Below are 22,357 nucleotides of genomic sequence, written 5' to 3' on the forward strand. Positions count from 1 at the left end.
ACATACCCGTATATGTTGACATACCCAAATAATATACTCTTTTGAATACATACGCATAAATGGTATTGGAGACAGACCCCAAAAATAATATACCCAAAAAATAAAATACATGTATATGCCTTGAACACATACCTGTAAATGATACTTACATACCCGTAAATAATATACCAAAATAAAATATACATACTATGTTGTAAAAAAATTACACGTACTGTGTTTTAAAAATTAACTGATGTAATTTTAATGGTGAATACCCGAAAATAATATACCCATTTTGAATACATACCATAAATTGTATTGAAGGCATACCCGTAAATAATATACCCAAAACAAATACACCTATATGCCTTGAACACATACCCATAAATGATAAATGAGATATACCCATAAATAACATACCAAAAAGATAAATAAATGTGCTTTGTTCTAAAAAAAATACACGTATATGCGTTGAAGACATACCCGTAAATGATGTTGAAGATATACCCAAAAATGAAATAAGTGCATGTATAAGAAAGAAAGAAGGGCACGTATCATGGAGCATGCATGGCCTTAATGGACCATTCATTGTTGATTTTATCTCTCCTGCCTAATGTGAGCATTAAGTGTCCATATCCAGCAATAATTAGCAATAATGTTTCCTAATAAAAGAGGCATCGGGTCACCCATTAGTGGCAATACTATTTACACCTACACACATCTTAATGTAATCCAATGGTTTATAGGCAAGGTGCCTGGACACCTAGGTGTCCCAAATGGGCTGTCTTACTTTTTCCTATACAATTTTGTATACATCAGAAATATTTTTTATACACATTATCCTTTTTCCATATATGTCGTGCATTGTTTAAAAATTTACATGACAACCACTTCCCATTTTTTTAAAAGCAATCCCACATTACATATATTGAAAATATTAGAGGAATTTTATTAAATCTTAAAATTTCTCCATCTGATTTCTGTGCAAAAAATGTAGGAACTATGTTATAATGTGAAAACATGATCCTTACAAAAATGAATACTTAATTTGAATTTGCATCAGTCGGCATTACTATATTCTACACGTAGCCTTTTCAGGGGTTATATTTGGTATTGCTTACAACACGGGGGTTATATTTTCGCCCAAACAGATGTTTGGAACCTGTAGCCAGAAAAGGAAATTAGCCTCAAATTGCACCATTGCACAAAGATAAGCATTCACCGGATTGCAAAAATATTTACGTTTGTAAATCCTTACACATGGTAGAAAAATTACCCCTACTACGAACATAGCTGGGCCATATTACCAATCCGACAAAATTGGAGCTGACAACATGGTATCAGTTAGCTCCTGCCTCCTATAAGCCAAAAAAACAGATAAGGAAATCAAAGATGAAGCTCCACTCCCCTTTGGCCTCTACGAGTTAAAACTGGATGTTCAGTGGGTCAGTTCAGTGCGCAGCCATGGCTTCTCCAGAGGTTACAGACATACCAAAGTTCCGATGTTTGCCATCTGCCTTGTTGATGAGCTTAAAACCTTTCGAGGGTAGCTGATTTATGAGAAGAGTCTCCAGTTGGCAGGCAACGCTCTTGCCAGGAACCACGATGTATAATATCGTGGCATCCTGCATACCTTCCTTGGATCTATGAGCACCAAGACGGCCCACGAGATCATCCGTCTGCAGGCAGGGGTGGAGTCAATATTACATGCCCTTAGACGAAGAAACAGAAGAATACATGAATGTGTAATAATCGAGGAAATACCTGTCCAACATAGAGCTTGTTGTCACGTCTGATGATGATATAGATGCTGGACCTGCCAACAGTTGAAGGTGGCGGTTGCTCCCTAGCACCTACAGTAACGCAGACCACCTCAACCAGTTCTGAGATGCTTCTCTTGTTGTAGAGATCCAACAGTTTATCTTTGCATATTGCGGTAACAATGCTCTCAACATCCTTTCGCAGCAGTCCAAAAGTACCTGATGGAGGTTCGAACATATTTCCCAGACTATCAGGCATACCAACCAAGCCATTTACATTGGAGTAGCCAACGGAAGGCCCATGGTGGGCTGTTGATGATGTCTGTTTGTTGCTTCTGCTCATGGTCAAATATAGCTCCTCTGCTCTTTTAATTATCAAGTCAGGCATACCTTCCTTCCTGGCTGTTTGAAAAGCAAGGCTTTCTCTACAGATACCATCCATAAGTCTCCATGTTGGCTGAATGCACCCGTTGACCACTTCTGCTCCCATAGCCTTGAAATCAGTATTGTTGAGTGAAAGAGGCAGGTCAAAAATGCCATGCAAATGGGTTGATACGATGCCCAGGCAGCCAACATCATCCAACCTTTCAATGATGCTACCAGCTATACAGGTTCCTTTTGCAGTTTCTGTGCCTCTACAAATCTCATCAATGAGAACAAGACTCCTGCCAGTAGCTCGACTAACTAAAGATCGTATCTCTGACATTTCAATCTGAAAAGAACATATTATCAAAACAAAGTATTCTCCATGGACATTAGAAAGATTATTCTATGTATAAATAAATAATGTCACAGGAACATAGAATTAAGAAATAAAAAATAGTATCACATGCACAAAGAACCAAAAACAAATAGTGCTAGCACACTAGTAAACTAAATTCATACTAGAGTGAGAAAATGTCAAAACCAAGTTAAACCAACTTCAGCATAACATATGTAACATGAACTTATTATCGTGCTTAGCTAATGGCGGAACACCAACTTGGTGGGGATTTGACCGTCCAGACCATTTATCATTACATGCGATGTGAACATGCAGCACAGTTGTTTTGTTGTTCAATATGTAGTAGTAGTACATTCATACATATAGTTTCTAGCATCTCGAATTTTTCAGTGATATTGAGAAAGCTCGACGCCAAAATTAAATAACATCAATAAATTAACTTTTATCAGGCTTGACTCCATGATCCAGAAAATCTGAACATTATATGATAGTGTAGCACCTGTGTTCTTGGGAACACAGGACACAGATTTTACAGAAAACAAATATGCAAAGCTACAAAATTGGCACCTGAAACGAACTTTTCCCATCAGCTGGACTATCATAGGCCTTCATATGCAGCATGATGGAATCAAAGTGTGGGATGACAGCTGAAGCAGCTGGCACCATCAGGCCACATACTCCAAGCAATGCAGCCGCGCAGACTGATCGCAACATACTGGATTTACCTCCACCATTTGGACCAGTCAGAATAAACAAAGAGCGCATGTTGACATCGTTCAGTATTGCATTCCCTTGATTAGTATCAAGCCAGTAAGGAAAGAGTCTTAATAAATCCATTTCGCTTGAGCTTTCTTCCATACTATAATCCTGCATAAACAGTCCACACTCAAGTAGTCAAGTTTACAACATTGTAAGAATTAGTAAAGATGTTAGTGGTAGAGAAGAGATCAGAACACTTAAGTTCATCAGAAAGGAACATTTCATCTGGCAGCTGTGTTGCTTGGTACAGATCACGGATATAAGCAAAGGATAGTCTTGGTCCAACAAAACTATGTTAAACCCTTCTTGATAAAAATCAAATCAAGATTAAGTGTATCATTGTATACCTGACATTTAACAGTACTGCAAGACCACAGCACAAATTCAAATTAGCAAAAAATCCAGCTCAAGAATATGTTTTTGCACTGAATCAACAAGACCCACGAGCTAAAGGTTTGGAACCAGTGTGCACTATTTGAATTTCTGGTCCATGATGCCCTGGTTCTACTTAGTCTTTTGTATCCATGTTAATTGTAGCAAAGAACAATAGGGTAATTCCTCGCTTAAGAAGCTAGTAATAAAGGACTGCGTTATTATGAGAGCAGATCAGGTACTCCACATCTAATCATTTCAAGATTTTGATGCCGGTGCTGATTGGTTGACTGCAAAACTGCAAATCATGTGGATGGATTATTCTATACCTCAAATCACACACAGAAGGGAAACTTACTGGATACTGGACCACCTCAGTCAGGGCTTCTAAACTCAAACTAGTGCAAATGTTTGATGCTCTCATCATGCATACACTTTTCTTATATTGAAACTGCATATTCGCTGGTAAATACTTGTTTTAAACTTTCTTTGAATGGATATGGACTCCTATATGCAGATGTCTCATAGATAAAAGGTACATATGTCCCGTCGTCGGATAACAGCCCTGGGCTTCAATGGGGTTGTGGGCCATCATTCATCCGTTCTCCAATGTTATATGCCATATATGCTAACTGGACTAATCAGAGTCATTCTGAACTGTCTCAAGTAGCCATGACTGGCCAGAGAACAACAGTGATCCACGTGCATGTCAAAAGAGTATTCCAACTGGGCTTAGCATATGCATGCGTGAAAAATGAAATATGACTACCTAAATAATAATCATTCCATGGAATGAAGAAAACATCGTGCAACACAACTAGGCCAACAAACTGAAGCAACACATATAGGTTAATTAAATCTAAGCAAAAAAATGGCAGAGTCCTAATCCACCTACTTTTGTTTGAGATCATTATCTAGACTCAAAATAGAGAGACGTGATAAAAATAGGTACCTTAGATAAGGGATATATGGCAGGAAGCACCCAGCCCCTTCTTAGACCCTCACTGATCAAGATCCCAGAAAATGCATGGCATCAGATCAATGTGCATAGGTGGATCGCCAAGACAGAAATATATGAGCATAAATATGACATTACGCCTAACAAAATGACTTTGTAAAGAGTGCAAAGGTGTGGAATATTAGGCCACTTAATTCTAGTGTCCATAGCTGTCAATGGGTTCCAGCAGATATATAAACTGCATAACATACAGAGATGCACACCCAATATCCAGGTTTCATGTCAGTGGCATAACAACAAGTTAACTACGAAACTGAATTTTGGCTACTACCAATCACAGAAGACAATGCCAGGAATTCATGCAAAATAACTGACCCGTTTAATATCAAACAGTTGTTTATACAGACTAACCAGTCCAACAGACAGAATAGCAAGAATGGATGAACTCTATCAAAATGCATGTTATAGGCTTATGCAAAGAGAAAATGCACACAATAGTTCAATACTCAAATGATACTTCTAGAAGGAAGGCCAAAAGTAATCACCTAACATGACCAAAAAGTGCTTTTGTTATGATGAGCAACGTCGAGCAGAAGACAAGGATATTGATCTTGTCCTGTAATTCGCTTGAAAGACCTCTCAATAGCTCTAGAACTTTACATTTTGCATTATCACAAGCTTCATGATACCTGAGAAAAGCAATATTAGCATAGTTTCAGTAAATGTTACGGGGACTGGAGTGTGCTGCTATAATTGCCTGTTCTAGAAGGTACTAAATACGGTGAGAATCTATTTTGATGAAGATATATTGTTTCAAATAAAACTAAATAAACATTAATGATATATTTCATGAAAAATCTAGTAATATCAATGTAGTGTTTCAAATGTCGGCATAGTTTTCGATGTGGTGGTAAAACCTAAAATATATTTGATTAGCACAGATTCCAAAATGACCATTTTTCAGAAAGTATTAAAACTATCTTATCTTAAGGAGTTCAAATAAAGCAGTACAGTTCAATGTAACAGTAGATTAATTAACATATGCAGCCTTTTCAGAATATAGTCATGTACATATTTCATTAACATATGTGACCACAGCGAGGTTTCATTTTGCAGTAATGCACAAACTTCTGATAGTGAGCTAATTGTACAATGTTTATGAAAGCGGTCAAGGGGGCTGCCAGAGCAGTGAAACATTTATTAAGCGGCATTACAAAGTCAGAAAGTGGCTGCCATCCATTCGGTCAGTACCTGGCTAAAGCATTCTCAACTTTGGTTGTTGTAAACCATTCTTCCCCAACTCTTCTACCTTTTGAATCAATCGCAGGCTTTAATTGTTTTATCTGTTCTTCACCAGGTGTGTTGGCCCACACAGTTGGTGTGAGTCGCCTCCCTTTAAACCAAACAGCCCCGTGTTCTTTTGCGTAAGAGATTTCCCCTTTAGAACTCCCATGCGAGGACATCACGGCTTTTACTCTTACAATAATTGGCAGAAAATCTTCAGTGACCTGAGAAGATTGATATGTGTTTGTATAAACCAAGTCAAAGATGAGATGAAAAGAAATGTTCAAGACCATAGTTGATGTTTGTATAAATCTTCAGTGACCTAGATGTATCATAGCGCTGATGTTTCTCGTAAATGAACTAACTACAATATTTCCATGCGGGTAAGTTTAATAAATGTAGACGCCCACAATGGTAATAAATTTTTTTTAATTCTCTTTTGTTTTTGCATAACGCCCAATTTATACAAATAAATGCATTGCTTGAAACATACCGCTGTTGATAATGCCTGAGCAGCGACATCAACATTAGCGAACTCTTCTTCAGCATGGACCCTTTTCACACGCCCCTTCCAAGATGACTCCATATCATTAAAGAACTCCTTGGGAATATATTCCGATGAAGTTATTGCCTGATCACTTTCGCCAGCTAAAGATATCACTTCACCTATATGTTTGGAAATAAATCTACATTCTTTAATCTGCAACAAAATAAAAAGAGATTCCAGATCGATGATAGGTAGAGGGAAATATGATTGACTAGAAATATTAGTATGCATGAATATTGCACATCTGTGGCTCATGAATATCAAACAAGACTTACTAGTATATCAGCATCAACTTTCAACCCAGTAACCACCGAAGCAGGTTCGAGCAATTTGTTCTGGATAGCTGAAAGCTCAGTGTTTCCATTCATTAACATAATCTCGTCAAGGACATTTTTTATTCTACAAAATTCGATGTGATTAACCTCTTTTGACTCAAGTAATTTCACAAGCTGCAAAATCAAATTTGCTAGATAAATATAAGGCAAACAAATGAGCTGAAGTACAACATGATAAAGTGAAAAACTGCTGCAAAGCAAGTCATGGATTAGAATAATGAGATAACATATAAATCGATGGGTACTAACTAAAAAGATTATCAAAAGGAAAAACAGAAGTTGCAATAACAATAATGCCAATCATTCATCAACATAGACTATAGGTTTGTAGCAGTTAGAAACACCAAGTCCAAGGCCATTTTGCAGAGCTCCTAGAAATCCAGTTATCACTTGAAGAGCCAGAGTAGTCTGTTAATAACAGTGATAAGGTGTGGATAGTTTTGTTTGAGTCAATATTCTTGAATTGTACTTCTAAGCACAGGTCTGGGCATCTGGCTATAAAGAATAAAATATCTTCCATTATCTATTTTGTTTTTTTGTTCCATTTCTCCTATAAATTGACAAATTATGCATTCATTACAGTTCAAAGGAGCTAAAAGAATCCACACCCAATTGTTCAAACTAACAGTAACAATGAAAACGTAAATCATGTACTTAACACACACATCTGGCCAATCGACTATTGTACATAAGTATCAAGTCAGATGAGAAATGAGACCAATATACTGAGAGTTATGCTGTAGTATATAACTGCTGACGTCCGATTTTACGAAACGTCAAATTTACTTGTCTGGCATGAACATGCATAAAAAAGAAATAACTTTAGATAACCAATGGTTCAATAGTTGCCATATTTACTCTAAAATGTTAAGAAGGAACCTTCGCTGATGGTATGCAAGTAAATTCTGGAATCGAACAAGTTATGCTGCACATAAGCCTGCAAGCCTCTGCAAGAGTAAGATTTACAGAGTTCAGTAAAAAATTCTAGCACATGTAGTAAATATCACAAATCATAAACCTTTAAGAGATAAACTGGGACAAGTGGAAAATACAAAATTGCCACACACACAAAAAACATGCATTGCATACTGATGCCAACTTTTAGAACTGCAACCAAAGCAACCGTAAGTATCACAAATGCCCGGTGTACAGCCACCCTCAACTATGAAATCGGGCATGTGAACCCAAACTTTGAGAAACAGATAAATGTTCTTGTCGTGGTCTGCCACATCGATACAGCCACCTAGTTTTTTTCTTCCATGGTTGAATGGCCAGCAACCACAACAAGACCACAGAGACATATGTTTAACTATTTTCAGTTGGCTCTCATGGCTGCGCAGCAATGTCGTAGCACCGTTGCCGGGGTGCAAGCCAAATGCGAACACCAGCATCCCATTTTACCTCCTGAGGGCTAATTCACGGAGTTCGATGAGATTTCTTGAAGGGGAAACATTCAATATATGCTCATGGATCGACAAAATGTGAAAGGACAAAAGTATTCTTATAGGTTTAATATATGTCAAAGTAAATTAGTTTCATTTTACAGTACCATTGTAATATTTTAAAGCGGCACATCAACTCTACATAACTCATGATCGATCAAAATTAGCCATATGAACCTACTTATGTATAACAATTTTTGCTTCAAGGTTCACCAAGTTTTCTTTAAGAGAAGTGCTGAAGCAAGCTCCATCAAATAAATATTATCTTCCACAGTGAACTCAAAGTTTCAAGTAACTGTAAAAAAGTGCAAGAACTGAATCCATCATGAGAGGATCATGGCTGCAACTCTGAACAGATTTTTACCTTGAATTGCAGAGGCAACATCAAAAGATGGAGGATTAAGAAGAAGATCTCTTATATACCTACATATCATAATAATAAGAAGTCAACCTCAAGAAGTAAAGCAAACACAAAGAATGGATTACAAAGGTCATGCCCCAAAGATGGTATCTCGTATAAATGTAGTCCCATGTACAACAACATAATGCATTGCATAGTGATACAGTTTCAGCAATCCCTACGAAAAGTGATACATTTTTAATTTGAGTAAGTGCAGTTGCAAAGGAAGATATACAGCAATTCCTAAATGACGTCTCTTATCGTACTCAATAGCTCACTGCTTAAAATTTTCACAAGTAATATTGGTGGTAGGAATTAGGATTACAAAACGAATTATTAACTCCGTTTGAAAATAGTACTACCTCTCTCTCAGTTTACAGGGCGTGCGCGTACCCCTAGGTCGTCAATTTGACCAACCAAATACAAGTCATATATTACAAAAAATATACCGATATGAACTTCAGATCTTCTATTTTCAAACGGTATAAATCTTGTGTTATATAGTTTATATTAGGGTGATAAAATTGACAACCTAGGTGTACGCATAGGACTTGTAAACTGAAACGGAGGGAGTACTCCCTATGTTTCTTCATGTAAGGTGTCCATGCATGCAAGATTTAAGGTTGACTAACTATTAAAGCCAATAAAGTTGTTGGCTATATGACACAAAAGTGATATTACTTCAGCGCGTTTTTACATATGAGTTGATGATATCATTCTTTTGTCACATAACCCATATTTTAGGCAAATTGTATACCACTGAAATTTCAGAACCAATATAGGCATACAAGGCACAAAGGTCACTCAAATGTTTGCTGAGTTACCACGATGACTAGCATGGGAAGAAACCGTTGCATAAGTAGAATTAATTAACTAATGATGGCCCAACAAACATACAAAATAACAAGATCGAGGCCTAAAATATATCATTTTAGCTGGGTGCCACAAGCATTTTTGTGATGTTAATCTAACAAATAACAACACTTACATTGATGGAAGCCCGGCACAATTTGGAGGGAGTAGCATTTTTGGTAAACTGGGGATCCCCTCAGTTGGTATCACTCCTATGTTAGCACATGGATTTCAGAAATAAGATTCCTACACTTCAGAGAGGTCTTTAGAAAGATCAAAATAATAGTGAATACGCATCTGCATACCAATTTGAGTAGCAGTTCCAAGATATAAAGGTTGAGGCCTCCCTTCCAACGAGATAGTGACGTTGCGAAAACTAGTTTTCTCGTCCAGGCCATATATTTCCCTTACCTTGACAAAAGAAAGCTTTTAGTTGTAAGAATTATGAAACAATATCCAAACCTTATTGAGAAGAATATAGAACAGCTTATGGCACAATAACAACAATTGATAACAGAATATGGACTGTGCAGACAAAATGAACGATGATCATTCTTTCAACGATACATATCAACAAAAAGATATAGACCTTGCATAAAAGTTCGTCAATAGGAGAACCATCAAACCAGTCAAAAGACTTTCCATTGCACTCTCCCCACAAGAGCCCTCCCTCGCCAAATTCTCCCCAGCGTGATGTCCCTAAACCATGAGCAAATGACATGAAATATATTACATGAACAGGTAGATTAGAAAACTCAAGGTACATTAACATCACAATTCTCTCATCCTAATAACACAACTATGCCTCCACAAACAATGCTGTTGTTAATGTTATCATAGAGTTTCTTGTGTTAAAATCACAGTATGGACATCTTGGGTTGCAACATTTATAACAAACATCAATGTTTTAATAAGTGTTGAAAAGGAGCAAATGCCCAGACAGAAGGGTCAAGCCACGATCAAGCTAATGGAGGAAGATGGAGATACTGTTAAACATTATCCATAAATAGTTAATTGCCAAGACATTGGCAGTACCAATGTATCTGAATGGTAAAGATCGATCTAAAATCCGTCCTCTGCGTGATCCCAGTGCACCAGCTGCTGGTCTTCGCACCCAAGACAACAATCAAGCAGCTAGAGAAGATCGAACGAGGGTTCTTGTGGGCTGGGCGCGAGGCTGTCAATGGCGGTAACTGCCATGTCAACTGGCGCCGGACTTGCCGTCCCATCGAACTGGGAGGCCTCGGCATCCCCGACCTGGAGAGCACCAGGCTGGCGCTACGCCTACGATGGCTGTGGTTCAGCCACACCGACCAAAACAGGGCATGGAGTAACCTGGACCTGCAGTTCTCCGCGGATGAGCATGCCCTGTTCTTCGCCTGTACCTCCATGGCCCTGGGTGACGGCCGTATGGCCCTTTTCTGGGATGACCGATGGATCGACGGCCGCTCCATCAGCAAGATCGTGCCGCAGCTGCATCTCCAAACGCAGGAGAAAGATGCGGACTGTTTCTGATGGGCTCCAGGCTAACGCTTGGGCTCGTGATCGAGGGCACGCTGGGCGTCCACAAGATCGGCCAGTATATACGGCTCTGGCACGCTGTCGAGCGCATTACCCTGACCATGGAGCCTGATCGATTCCTCTGGAAATGGACTACGAGCGGATCCTACTCTGCAAAGTCCTGCTGCAAGCCCACCTTCCAGCGTTCAATCCATAGCGAGTCTTAGAAATTTGTTTGGAAGAACTGGGCGCCCCCTCGGGTACGTTTCTTTCACTGGCTCGCCAATCAGGACAGATATTGGACCGCCGACCGCCTGGCACGCCGAGGACTGCAACACCACACCTCATGCCTCCTTTGCACTGGCTCGCCGATCAGGACAGATGTTGGACCACCGACCGCTTGGCACGCCGAGGACTGCAACACCAAACCTGATGCCTCCTTTGCTGCCAGAGCACCGAGAAGATGAGCCACCTGCTGCTCCGCTGTCCATTCTCTCGACAAGTTTGGCATGAAATTATTACCTGGCTTCGCATCATCGCATGCCTTGCGCGCCGCCAAACCATGAATCTTCCATCATGGAATGGTGGCACGCTGCTAAACAGTGCACCCCACAGCCCATGCGCAAGGGCCTCGCCTGTTGTCGCCGGACCAGAGAGAGAGACGAACACGGTGAGACAGTGGTTTTTGTGCTGCGGTAACTATGCAGCGTTTTCTGCTCTTCCCCTTTATCTCTTCTTCTGTTACAAAACTGAAACGACTAACCACCCCGGCCAGCTCGCTGTGATCCGGATTGGCCGCACCATCCCACGACCTCCAGATGCACAAGCGCGCCACGCTGACCGGGTTAACAATAACAGAAAGAACGGGAGGGAGATCGTGCGTACAGCACGTCCCCATCTACTACGTGCATGCTGCATGGAAGTGTCACATCAGCAGCCATGCAATGTTTATTTTAAGAAGAAAACTCCACTAGCCTATGACGTGAGCTTAGCATGGCTAACAGCCTCCATGGCCTTGCTGACCCCATGGATGATCTGGAAACACCGCAATGAATGTGTCTTCGAGGGCGCCCAACCCACGGTGGGTAACCTTGTTGCGAAGATCAAGGACGAGGCGGCGCTCTGGGCCAAGGCGGATGCTGCTGGCCTTCGAGACACCATGCCCCAGACCTGGGATGTACATTAATTTCCTGCATTCATCACCACCCCTGTACCTCCTAGGAGGATTGTAACATAAACTCTATATTTTCAATGGAAAGAAACGCAAGTCTCTTTGTGTTTTCTCACATTAGCCTAGTTTTTGTTTGTTTTGTTTGCCTTTCTTTTGTAGGCTTGTTTAGATTTTTCGGTTTCTAATACAAAATTATTTTGGCGCGTGTTCGAGAAAACAAGTGTTTGTGTCGAAATCTTAGCTGTGATATATTATAAAATAAACAGATGATAATGATAACAACATAAGATACAGCTTTCTGGTTTCCAGGTTCCCGAGAAGTCATGCTAGGATCAAACACATAAAGTTATGGTAGAAGCAATTTATAAATACAAACCTGAAGAATTATTCCTCAGAGAACTGTGAAGGTATAAATGATGATAACGGCATATACGCAGCTTAGTGACTATGGCTTCCTCTGTTAGGCCCTCCTCAGCTGAATAAGTTTTCATGGTTTCTAGCACAGAAATCAAGCAATAGCCTTTCGCGGAGCGTGAAATCCCTGATAAATAAGAACATCAGAATGTGCAATACTTCCATGCTGGAACTAGAGCAGAGTGTCTTATGGAATTCATTAATTAATAACCGGGAAATGCAAAAGTCAAGAACACATGTATAAATGATAAAGTATTGTAAACAAACATATCGCGAGTTTAATAGCGGTCTATTTACAGCAGAAAAGAAAAGCACAACAATATAGTTATCTAGAGTTATGGAAGTATAACGTACCAACTACCGGCATTGGGTCAGGAAACTCAAGATCATGGTCTACTTCAGCAAGCCCAAATACATAAGGACTACCAGGATGTGCATGGCTGTAACAAAAGGTAGAAGTTAAAATAATCAACTGAAGTAATTGCAAGCCATCAAATGTAACATGCTAGTTCCTGCTATTAGACCCCCATCCCAACCGCAGTACAATCCCAAAAAGAAACCTATTCAAGTAGAAACAATATTGTACAAAACGATGGGTGATGCAACCAGAAACAGACTCAAGGGAGATAAACACTACTACATCACTAAATTAGAAAACAGCACGTACATGTTTGCAACATCAAATGTCAAAGAAGTTATGTCGAACAATGTAATTATGATGAGCCGTGAATAAATGCACGGAATACAATACAAGACTTTTGAAGTTGAGCCGTGAATAAATGAACAGAATAATCAATCAACATAGTAAAATAGTAAACTTCTCAAACAACATCAACAGTTCACTATTAAATACTCCCTCCGTCCGGGTTTATTGGACCTCCTTGTATTTAGAGTCAAATTTTGACCATAAATTTAATAACTAACAAAATACAAGTTATATGCCAAAAAAATATGTGTGCATCCTCTTTTGAATACTAACCCGATGATATAATTTTTGTAGCATATAAATCATATTTTGTTAGTCGTATAGAGGGTCAAAGTTTGACATAAAATACGGGGAGACCCAATAAACCCAGATGGAGGAATTAAGTTATAAGCAGAAGTTCTCGAATCGATTACATCATTATGCAATTACCCAGAAATAAATCGACCTTTCCGGGCACGGGCTTGAGTTGGGCCTTGAATTTCCTCAACTATGCACTGCAGGGCAAAAATAAAAGACAACAATAATGTGTAACGTCACTAAAAGGTTAGCGCCAGGAAATTGAGTAGTTAAATGCATCACGCATGCCTAAAGTGATAGGTATATGAATGGCAAAAATATTCAACTTATTGCTATAGTTCACAAAGCGGTCTGGTACTTGATCATAAAAGAGCAAAATGTAAGTGTTACATTACACACACTTGACCAACATTATCGATCAAATCCCCGCAGTAAAAAGAAAGACCAGGAAAAGACATCCTTACTTGATGCAGTATCATGTGAGCAATTCATGTAAAGTTGTACTAAGTCAGCGACAAGTAATATAGATCAGAGGGAGTACAAAAAGCCCGTATTGCTCATGTGGCCAGAAATTTCAGTCCGGTCTGATGATCAGTTCAGGGATGCAAGATAAATAAAAACTAATGGCATCATTCATCTGTATTACAGGCATTCAATTTTTACACCATTTAAGCTTGATGCCAGTGTTCGACGAGATTCAGCCAGACCCACTACTCAATACAGCTCCCAAATGTCATTTCCTGTGGTTCATTGAACTTGTGGCTTATCCAATATGTTGAACATTGGTTTTAGACCTCGGAGTTACATATATATTCCTATAACAGCATAGAACTTGTTTCTATCAATACAATGTATCAAGCACAAGCAATGAGTTGAAACCATACCACAGAATAACCACACCGAGTCAAATCATCCAATGTTTGCCGCAAATTCTGCAAAGGAAATTGCTCATGCCATACTATTTGCAAGAGAACATTAACATCTGAATTAAATAAGAACTATACTCACAAATTCTGCAAAGCTACTTGCTCATGTGACATGCATACTCAAGAAAACATTAACCTATGAATTGAATATTAACCACATCAAATTCAAAATTTCTTCATATCTCTTAGCTTGAGGGGTAACTATAGATACTGCATGTTTGCTTAGATGAGATATGAGCCATATTGAGAAGCATGAAAATTTTGAGAACGATGAGATGCCAGTGAAGGATTTAGACAATAAGTTGTCTATGTTCATTATATTTAGCTGGGGAAAAAAGGCGAAATAAGATATCTTACGGGATGCTGATTATTAGGCTAAAACTTAAATCATGCACGCAAAAGTAGCACCAGTAAATGTCAAATAGATTAATACCTATGTGCTGTCTCTTCACAAATCTAAGTAAAATGTAACATCTGCTCACTATAGAGATACAATGTTTCATATTCTCTGATTCCTTCATGATACTTTGTTTACATACTGATGCAAGAATTTGATGATTCTCTAAGCAGCTCAGTAGTGATGGTCATCTAAGCATATACTAAGTATGTAGCATAAACAATTTTATGTAACAGCATACCATGATTGGACATCCAGCTTTTGGAATACTGTCAGAACGCAAGCCTCCAAAAGGATTTAAGCCCGCATGCTCTACAAGAATGCAGGCATCAAACCCAATGGCTTCGTAGAAATCTCCTACCTGAACAAGAGGCGAGCTTAGGTGAGTATCCAACTTGGTCTGGGAGGAGAATCAGAATATAATAGAGAAAACACAAAATATATGAGCATTATTTTTTATAACATGGTGAAAGTGAATCCAGTTGGCTAAGTGGGAATCTAGATAGGGGCATTTAACGAAACCTGCATAGTCTTAAACCAAACCAGTGATTGACCCAGTGACTCAGTGGTTTTCACACTCAAAGCGCAAGTTCAAAGACCCAACTGATGGTTTAGCAAAATATAATAAAACAGTTGAGCTTGTGGTATAATGGAGATAAGTCTAGGTTATGTAGGCATATTTCACCTCCAAAGGAGGAAAGTCACACATGCGCAGTGGTCAGCATGATAACTTCAAGAAATTCTAGGTTCAGAATCCAAGAGCATGCGAAACATTTTTCACCCAAGCAAGAGTGTTCGTCCAACTAGCACGCAATTTTGTGTCAAGCCAGATTTAGACCATGTTGTGGCCAGTTAAGATAGGTACACATGTGTGACAGTTCTTGAACAAAACCAGGCCGGCACAGGCACCAATTCCCGTATTCCCGGTTGAATCAGTGTCCGGTGTGGATTATGAAACTAGAGAAACAACTAGGATCTTTATCTTTTATGCATCACTCCTTAAACTAAGCATCCATTACAGGCATGTGACATATCAAAGATTTATAAGAAATGCAGAAAGCACATCATCACATGTAAATGTCATAGAGATCTCAAGATATAAGGATGTAAAAATAGAGATCTTAAGATATAAGGATGTAAAAAAAGAGAGATCTCAAGATATAAGCATAGGGTTTTGATAACTTTTAGCATTGTTTTCCTTTCCTGAGTAACTATATGGATTAGAGTTAGAGGTATTGAGTTTCATAAACTAAACAGACCACCAAAAATCTTAAGCTGTTGAAAAATGGTACTCAATATACTTCAACATCTTCCCACACGTCTATGAACCAGGCGTCCAGGACTAAGACAGGGACTTGTAATGGTCAGCAATTATTTTTCTTAATACAGCAGCAGCCACGTATACACCGCAGGACCCTTCAACCATGATATCATATTGATTTCATGCACAAACCAATTCACCCAAAAAGTAGCCGATGAGGAAAGGTGGCCCAACATAGTTCCATATTTCTCCCAACAGATGATCGAGCATACGGATTTATTAGGATAGAGTAGTAGCATACTCTGCAAAGTAGGACCTCGCGAGGAAACTTCGATTTGAATTGTAACATCTCCATGTTCAGGGTTCCATCCTTTAAGCTGCAAAGGACCATGGCAACTTATCAACATGACAAAGCAAATAGCATGAAAACGGATCTGATTTCACCGGGAAAAAATTGATATAAGCACGAGAAAGCTATCCCTGCAAGGAAGGTACTAACTACTAGCTACAGATGGTACAAAATCACAGCAAACTTCTCAGGGCTGGCTAGATAGGTTTGTCTTTTTGAGACAAAATTCTACCATGATTTCTGTTAAATGTCTACGATAACAAGGTAAAGATTAAAACATGTAAACTGTAATACAAATAAGAGAACCAAAAGGACGGAGCAATCCACACAGGAGATGGGAAGCAGTATAAATATCATGTTAACCACTTAAAACAAGGTGTATTTAAAAAAATAACAATTTGTTTGACCATATGAGATATGACCATTGCATAATTATCAGTTCAGGATGTGTCGAGCATCTGATTCACCTTCCATTCCTTAAAGTTGGATCCAACCCTAATATGTTCGAATACACGAGTCTCTGAGTCAATTGCACACAGGATGGTTTCCTGCAGCTCTCCATTCTCTGGAAACAATAAATAAGAAAACGAGAGTGACAAAACAGAAGCATCAGCGTCAAAACATGGAAGTGAAAAACACCTGAGAACCAGAGAAGCCAAATGTTTGCAAGCACCTCTTTCCACCACATAATATGAGACAGCATGCCTTCGTTGCAGAGATCCCCCTGTTTGTTCACCTTACTAGACACCATCGAAATGCTCCGTGAAACCTTCCTTGGTTTGGACCAAGACCTGTTGAATAGCCTGGAGTAGAGACAGCCATCAAGATTAAGAAAGCAATCTAAAACTCTAAATACGCCAGATTATTATCAACTTTGATCAAAAAGCACATCAAAGCACTTTAATCTTCAGCGAAAATAAGTGCATGTACATAGTGCAATAATTTATATGCAACAAATTCTTTGATCACTCCGTTCCGTGTATCCTTCAAGGTTTGCTCAGCTGAAATTGAGCCGGCTCATATCGGTGGCATTACTTGTATTGCTGAGTGATATCACAGAATTGTTTTATCTTAACATGACTGGATTTTCCAGGACATATATGTTCAACATTACATCGCTCGCCAACGCTCCACTGCCTCACTGGTTGCATCCCCAATAACTAAGCTTGTGGCGCAGTGCAGCACACACTGCCAGTTGCATCTGTGTGCATTTCATGAAAAATCACAAAAGCATCCTCTGCCAATGACCTTCTGTTGGCTATTAAAATTTCAGCATTTGAACTTGAGTTCTTAATATGAATAGGCTACCTATATAGGAACTTCGGAATATAGCTTATAATCAACTAATGTGTGACCAATTTTTAAATGCAAATATTAAAGCCCTGTTCGGTACCACTCCACTCCACAACTCCGGGAGCGGAGTTGGTGGAGCTGCAGTTTAAAATGGTGGAGCTGCACTTCCCCCGCTCTGCAGATTCTAGGAGCAGGTGACTACCGAACAGGGCCTAAGCCAGTGGTCCTAGCCTGGACACAGATACTCTTTTCCGCGTTATCTTGTTAACAATAGTATATGGTAGAAACGGCGATGAGGTTGGTTTTGAAGGATTTCAAAAAGGTTTATCCAGACACAGGATGCGTTTAAAGGGTTAAAAATATATTCAAAAACCTATCCCCCCAAGGGTGCCGGTAGGCCGCACTCTAAAATCCACACCAATGCCGGTGCCCCATGCTCCGCCAATATCCATAGCAACAGAAAAAATCAACAGAACCCCACACGCCACAAAATATTCGCGGCAAGGAGTGAGGAAGCTCACATGATGGGGAGCGGGGAACGGCGCGGGCGGCGGCGCCGGAGGATCGAGTCGGCAACGGGGAGCCACCGCGGCGCGGCGGCCACGACCGAGCTCGCCAGCAGCCGCTGCATCACGACGGCGCGGCGCCGGAGCGGAGCTAGGGTTTTGCGGCCTCTCCGGCCCGCGAGTCGGAGAGACAGAGGCCGAGAGGCAGGGGAGGAAGTGGTGTGGGGTTTTGGGAAATGTCGGGGCGCGCGAGCAGCAGCCAGGAGTAATGGTCGGGGAGGGTTTTCTGGTCGCGCGCTTCCCTATGCGGTGCGCACCCTTCCCGTTGGGTCTGACTGCTGGGGCCGAGGGGTCACGGGCTCGCGGTGCCCTGAGTCTATGGCAGGCCTGGTACCTTTTCCTGCTCGGTAGTTTTGTTTTGTTTTTATGGGGGGATTTCCTTCTCTATAGATTTTTTTAAAAAAATTATGTCACATTTATTCAAATCAAATAATTCTCATATCACTATCAAGTTCAGTTAGGATAATCTGCGGAGGATCACCCTCCCGAGAAATTAAAAAATTAGAATCATAGAAACTTCTAGCAAGCTTGTGCGCCACCTTATTTCTTTCCCTTGACAGTGAGAGTGCAAGACTAAGCCAATACTTTGAATTAAATGAAAACACTCTGTCAAACTAGCAGAATAAGGACTCACACATCAACTTCCCCCTTGCATGCCTAGATAATCTCAAGACAATCAGATTCAAAGATCATATTTGAGCATCCCTACCATTCTTCAACGCCAAAAGCTTCCGCTGCAGCGACATCAAGCACATGCATAAAAAGAGTTGTTGACCCAGTAAGAGCCTCACCCAGTGGTTTTGAAGAACGGTCATTGTGGCTCCGCTTCCATCTTTCATGAAGCATCCATCCACATTCACATTGTAAAGTTTTTGTTCCTGCTCTATAGTTAGTAGGCTGGATACCCCTCAAAAAGTTGGTAGGCTGGATTACACGTTAAAAAAAAGTTAGTAGTAGACTGGACTCGAATTGTTTTCGAAATTTCTTTTAAAGAACACTATTATTTTTCCTAAAAAAAAGAAGATACTCCTGAAGGAAATATGCCCTAGAGGCAATAATAAAGTTATTATTTCTTTTCTTATATCATGATAAATGTTTATTATTCATGCTAGAATTGTATTAGCCGGAAACATAATACTTGTGTGAATACATAAACAAACAGAGTGTCACTAGTATGCCTCTACTTGACTAGCTCGTTGATCAAAGATGGTTATGTTTCCTAGCCATAGACATGAGTTGTCATTTGATTAACGGGATCACATCATTAGGAGAATGATGTGATTGACTTGGCCCATTCCGTTAGCTTAGCACTTGATCGTTTAGTATTCTGCTATTGCTTTCTTCATGACTTATACATGTTCCTATGACTATGAGATTATGCAACTCCCGTTTACCGGAGGAACACTTTGACTGCTACCAAACGTCACAACGTAACTGGGTGATTATAAAGGTGCTCTACATGTCTCCAAAGGTACTTGTTGGGTTGGCGTATTTCGAGATTAGGATTTGTCACTCCGATTGTCTGAGAGGTATCTCTGGGCCCACTCCGCAATGCACATCACTATAAGCCTTGCAAGCATTGTAACTAATGAGTTAGTTGCGGGATGATGTATTACGGAACGAGTAAAGAGACTTGCCGGTAATGAGATTGAACTAGGTATTGAGATACCGACGATCGAATCTCGGGCAAGTAACATACGGATGACAAAGGGAACAACGTATGTTGTTATGCGGTTTAACCGATAAAGATCTTCGTAGAATATGTAGGAACCAATATGAGCATCCAGGTTCCGCTATTGGTTATTGACCGGAGACGTGTCTCGGTCATGTCTACATAGTCCTCGAACCCGTAGGGTCCGCACGCTTAAAGTTAGATGATGATCGGTATTATGAGTTTTGTGTTTTGATATACCGAAGGTAGTTCGGAGTCCCGGATATGATCACGGACATGACGAGGAGTCTCGAAATGGTCGAGACGTAAAGACCGATATATTGGACGACTATGTTCGGACACCGGAATGGTTTCGGGGAGTTTCGAACATATACCGGAGTACCGCGGGGTTACCGGAACCCCCCGGGGAGTTTAATGGGCCAAGATGGGCCTTAGTGGAGAAGAGGAGGGGCGGCTAGGGCTGGCCGCGCGCCCCCTCCCCCTCTAGTCCGAATTGGACAAGGAGGGGGGGCGCCCCCTTTCCTTCCTCCTCTCTCCTTCCCTTCCTTTCCCCCTCCTACTCTAACTAGGAAAAGAGGGAGTCCTACTCCCAGTGGGAGTAGGACTCCTCCTTGGCGCGCCCTCCTCCTGGCCGGCCGCCTCCTCCCCCTGGTCCTTTATATATGGGGGCAGGGGGCACCTCTAGACACAAGTTGATCTGTTGATCTATTCCAGCCGTGTGCGGTGCCCCCCTCCACCATATTCCACCTCGGTGTAACACCCACGATGCGGCTATATCTCCCACGTGTCGAGGCACGACTTAGAGGCATAACCGCATTGTGGTTTTGTCGCGAGAAGGGTCATCTTCACACAATCCCATGTAATGAACAAGAATGGGATAAAGAGTTGGCTTACAATCGCCACTTCACACAATACATAAATAAATCATACATCTTTCAAGATACACACATAGACCGACTACGGTCAAATCCAAATAAAAAGAAGATAACCCCAAATGCTAGATCCCCGATCGTCCCAACTGGGCTCCACTACTGATCAACAGGAAACGAAACATAGTAACGACCAAGTTCCTCGTCGAACTCCCACTTGAGCTCGGTTGCGTCATCTGCATTGGCATCAACGGCACCTGCAACTGTTTTGGTAGAATCTGTGAGTCACGAGGACTCAGCAATCTCACACCCGCGAGATCAAGACTATTTAAGCTTAAGGGTAGGAAAGGGTAGTGAGGTGGAGCTGCAGCAAGCACTAGCATATATGGTGGCTAACATACGCAAATAAGAGCGAGAAGAGGAGCAACGGAACGGTCGTCAACTAGTAATGATCAAGAAGTGATCCTGAACTCCTACTTACGTCAAACATAACTCAAAAGCCGTGTTCTCTTCCCGGACTCCGCCGAAAAGAGACCATCATGGCTACACACGCGGTTGATGCGTTTTAGTTAAGTCAAGTGTCAAGTTCTCTACAACCGGATATTAACAAATTCCCATCTGCCACATAACCGCGGGCTCGGCTCTCGAAAGTTTATACCCTGCAGGGGTGTCCCAACTTAGCCCATTATAAGCTCTCACGGTCAACGAAGGATATTCCTTCTCCCGGGAAGACCCGATCAGTCTCGGAATCCCGGTTACAAGACATTTCGACAATGGTAAAACAAAACCAGCAAAGCCGCCCGAATGTGCCGACAAATCCCGATAGGAGCTGCACATATCTCGTTCTCGGGGCACACCGGATGAGCAGTCCATACAACTAAAACCAGCCCTCAAGTTTCCCCGAGGTGGCGCTGCAAAGGGCTCTAGTTTGGACCAACACTCGGAGGAGCACTGGCCCGGGGGGGTAAATAAAGATGACCCTCGGGCTCCGGAAACCCAAGGGAAAAAGGCTAGGTGAGGCAGATGTAAAACCAAGGTTGGGCCTTGCTGGAAGAGTTTTATTCAAAGCGAACTGTCAAGGGGGTCCCATAAATCACCCAACCGCGTAAGGGACGCAAAATCAAGGAACATAACACCGGTATGACGGAAACTAGGGCGGCAAGAGTGGAACAAAACACCAGGCATAAGCCCGAGCCTTCCACCCTTTACCAAGTATATAGATGCATTAATAATATAAGAGATATTGTGATATCCCAACATAAACATAATCCAACATGGAGCAATCTTCATCTTCACCTGCAACTAGCAACACTATAAGAGGGGCTGAGCAAAAGCGGAAACATAGCCAAACAACGGTTTGCTAGGAAAGGTGGGTTAGAGGCTTGACATGGCAATATGGGAGGCATGATATAGCAAGTGGTAGGTAGCGCAACATAGCGATAGAGCGAACAACTAGCAAGCAAAGATAGAAGTGATTTCGAGGGTATGGTCATCTTGCCTGAGATCCCCCAAGGAAGAAGAACG

At 40.9% G+C, this 22,357-nt stretch overlaps 1 protein-coding gene across 5 annotated transcripts; it reads right to left on the minus strand.

Moving 5' to 3' along the window:
* Nucleotides 1–1,150: 1,150 nt before the first annotated feature.
* Nucleotides 1,151–18,506, minus strand: LOC109770772 (DNA mismatch repair protein MSH1, mitochondrial). 5 transcript variants are annotated; one of them, XM_020329480.4, is made up of 22 exons: nt 18,248–18,506; nt 17,107–17,236; nt 16,901–16,998; nt 16,401–16,461; nt 15,065–15,184; nt 14,385–14,432; nt 13,633–13,697; nt 12,852–12,937; nt 12,460–12,624; nt 10,002–10,111; nt 9,718–9,823; nt 9,549–9,624; nt 8,525–8,583; nt 7,598–7,665; nt 6,659–6,832; nt 6,330–6,536; nt 5,804–6,060; nt 5,098–5,241; nt 4,547–4,598; nt 3,031–3,330; nt 1,744–2,451; nt 1,151–1,658 (listed from the first exon to the last, which is right to left on the minus strand). In XM_020329480.4, the coding sequence occupies exons 1-22, from the start codon at nt 18,355–18,357 to the stop codon at nt 1,431–1,433; spliced, it is 3,372 nt and encodes a 1,123-aa protein (XP_020185069.1). In that variant the 5' UTR covers nt 18,358–18,506; the 3' UTR covers nt 1,151–1,430. The 5 variants fall into 5 exon arrangements, with proteins under 5 accessions (XP_020185069.1, XP_020185068.3, XP_020185071.1 ...); XM_020329479.3 differs by having other exon boundaries at nt 16,386–16,461; XM_073508802.1 differs by lacking the exons at nt 1,151–1,658; nt 1,744–2,451 and adding an exon at nt 3,570–3,585 and having other exon boundaries at nt 3,225–3,497; nt 16,386–16,461.
* Nucleotides 18,507–22,357: the final 3,851 nt, after the last annotated feature.

This window comes from Aegilops tauschii, chromosome 2 (assembly GCF_002575655.3).
Source record: "Aegilops tauschii subsp. strangulata cultivar AL8/78 chromosome 2, Aet v6.0, whole genome shotgun sequence".
NCBI classification, from domain to species: domain Eukaryota; kingdom Viridiplantae; phylum Streptophyta; class Magnoliopsida; order Poales; family Poaceae; genus Aegilops; species Aegilops tauschii.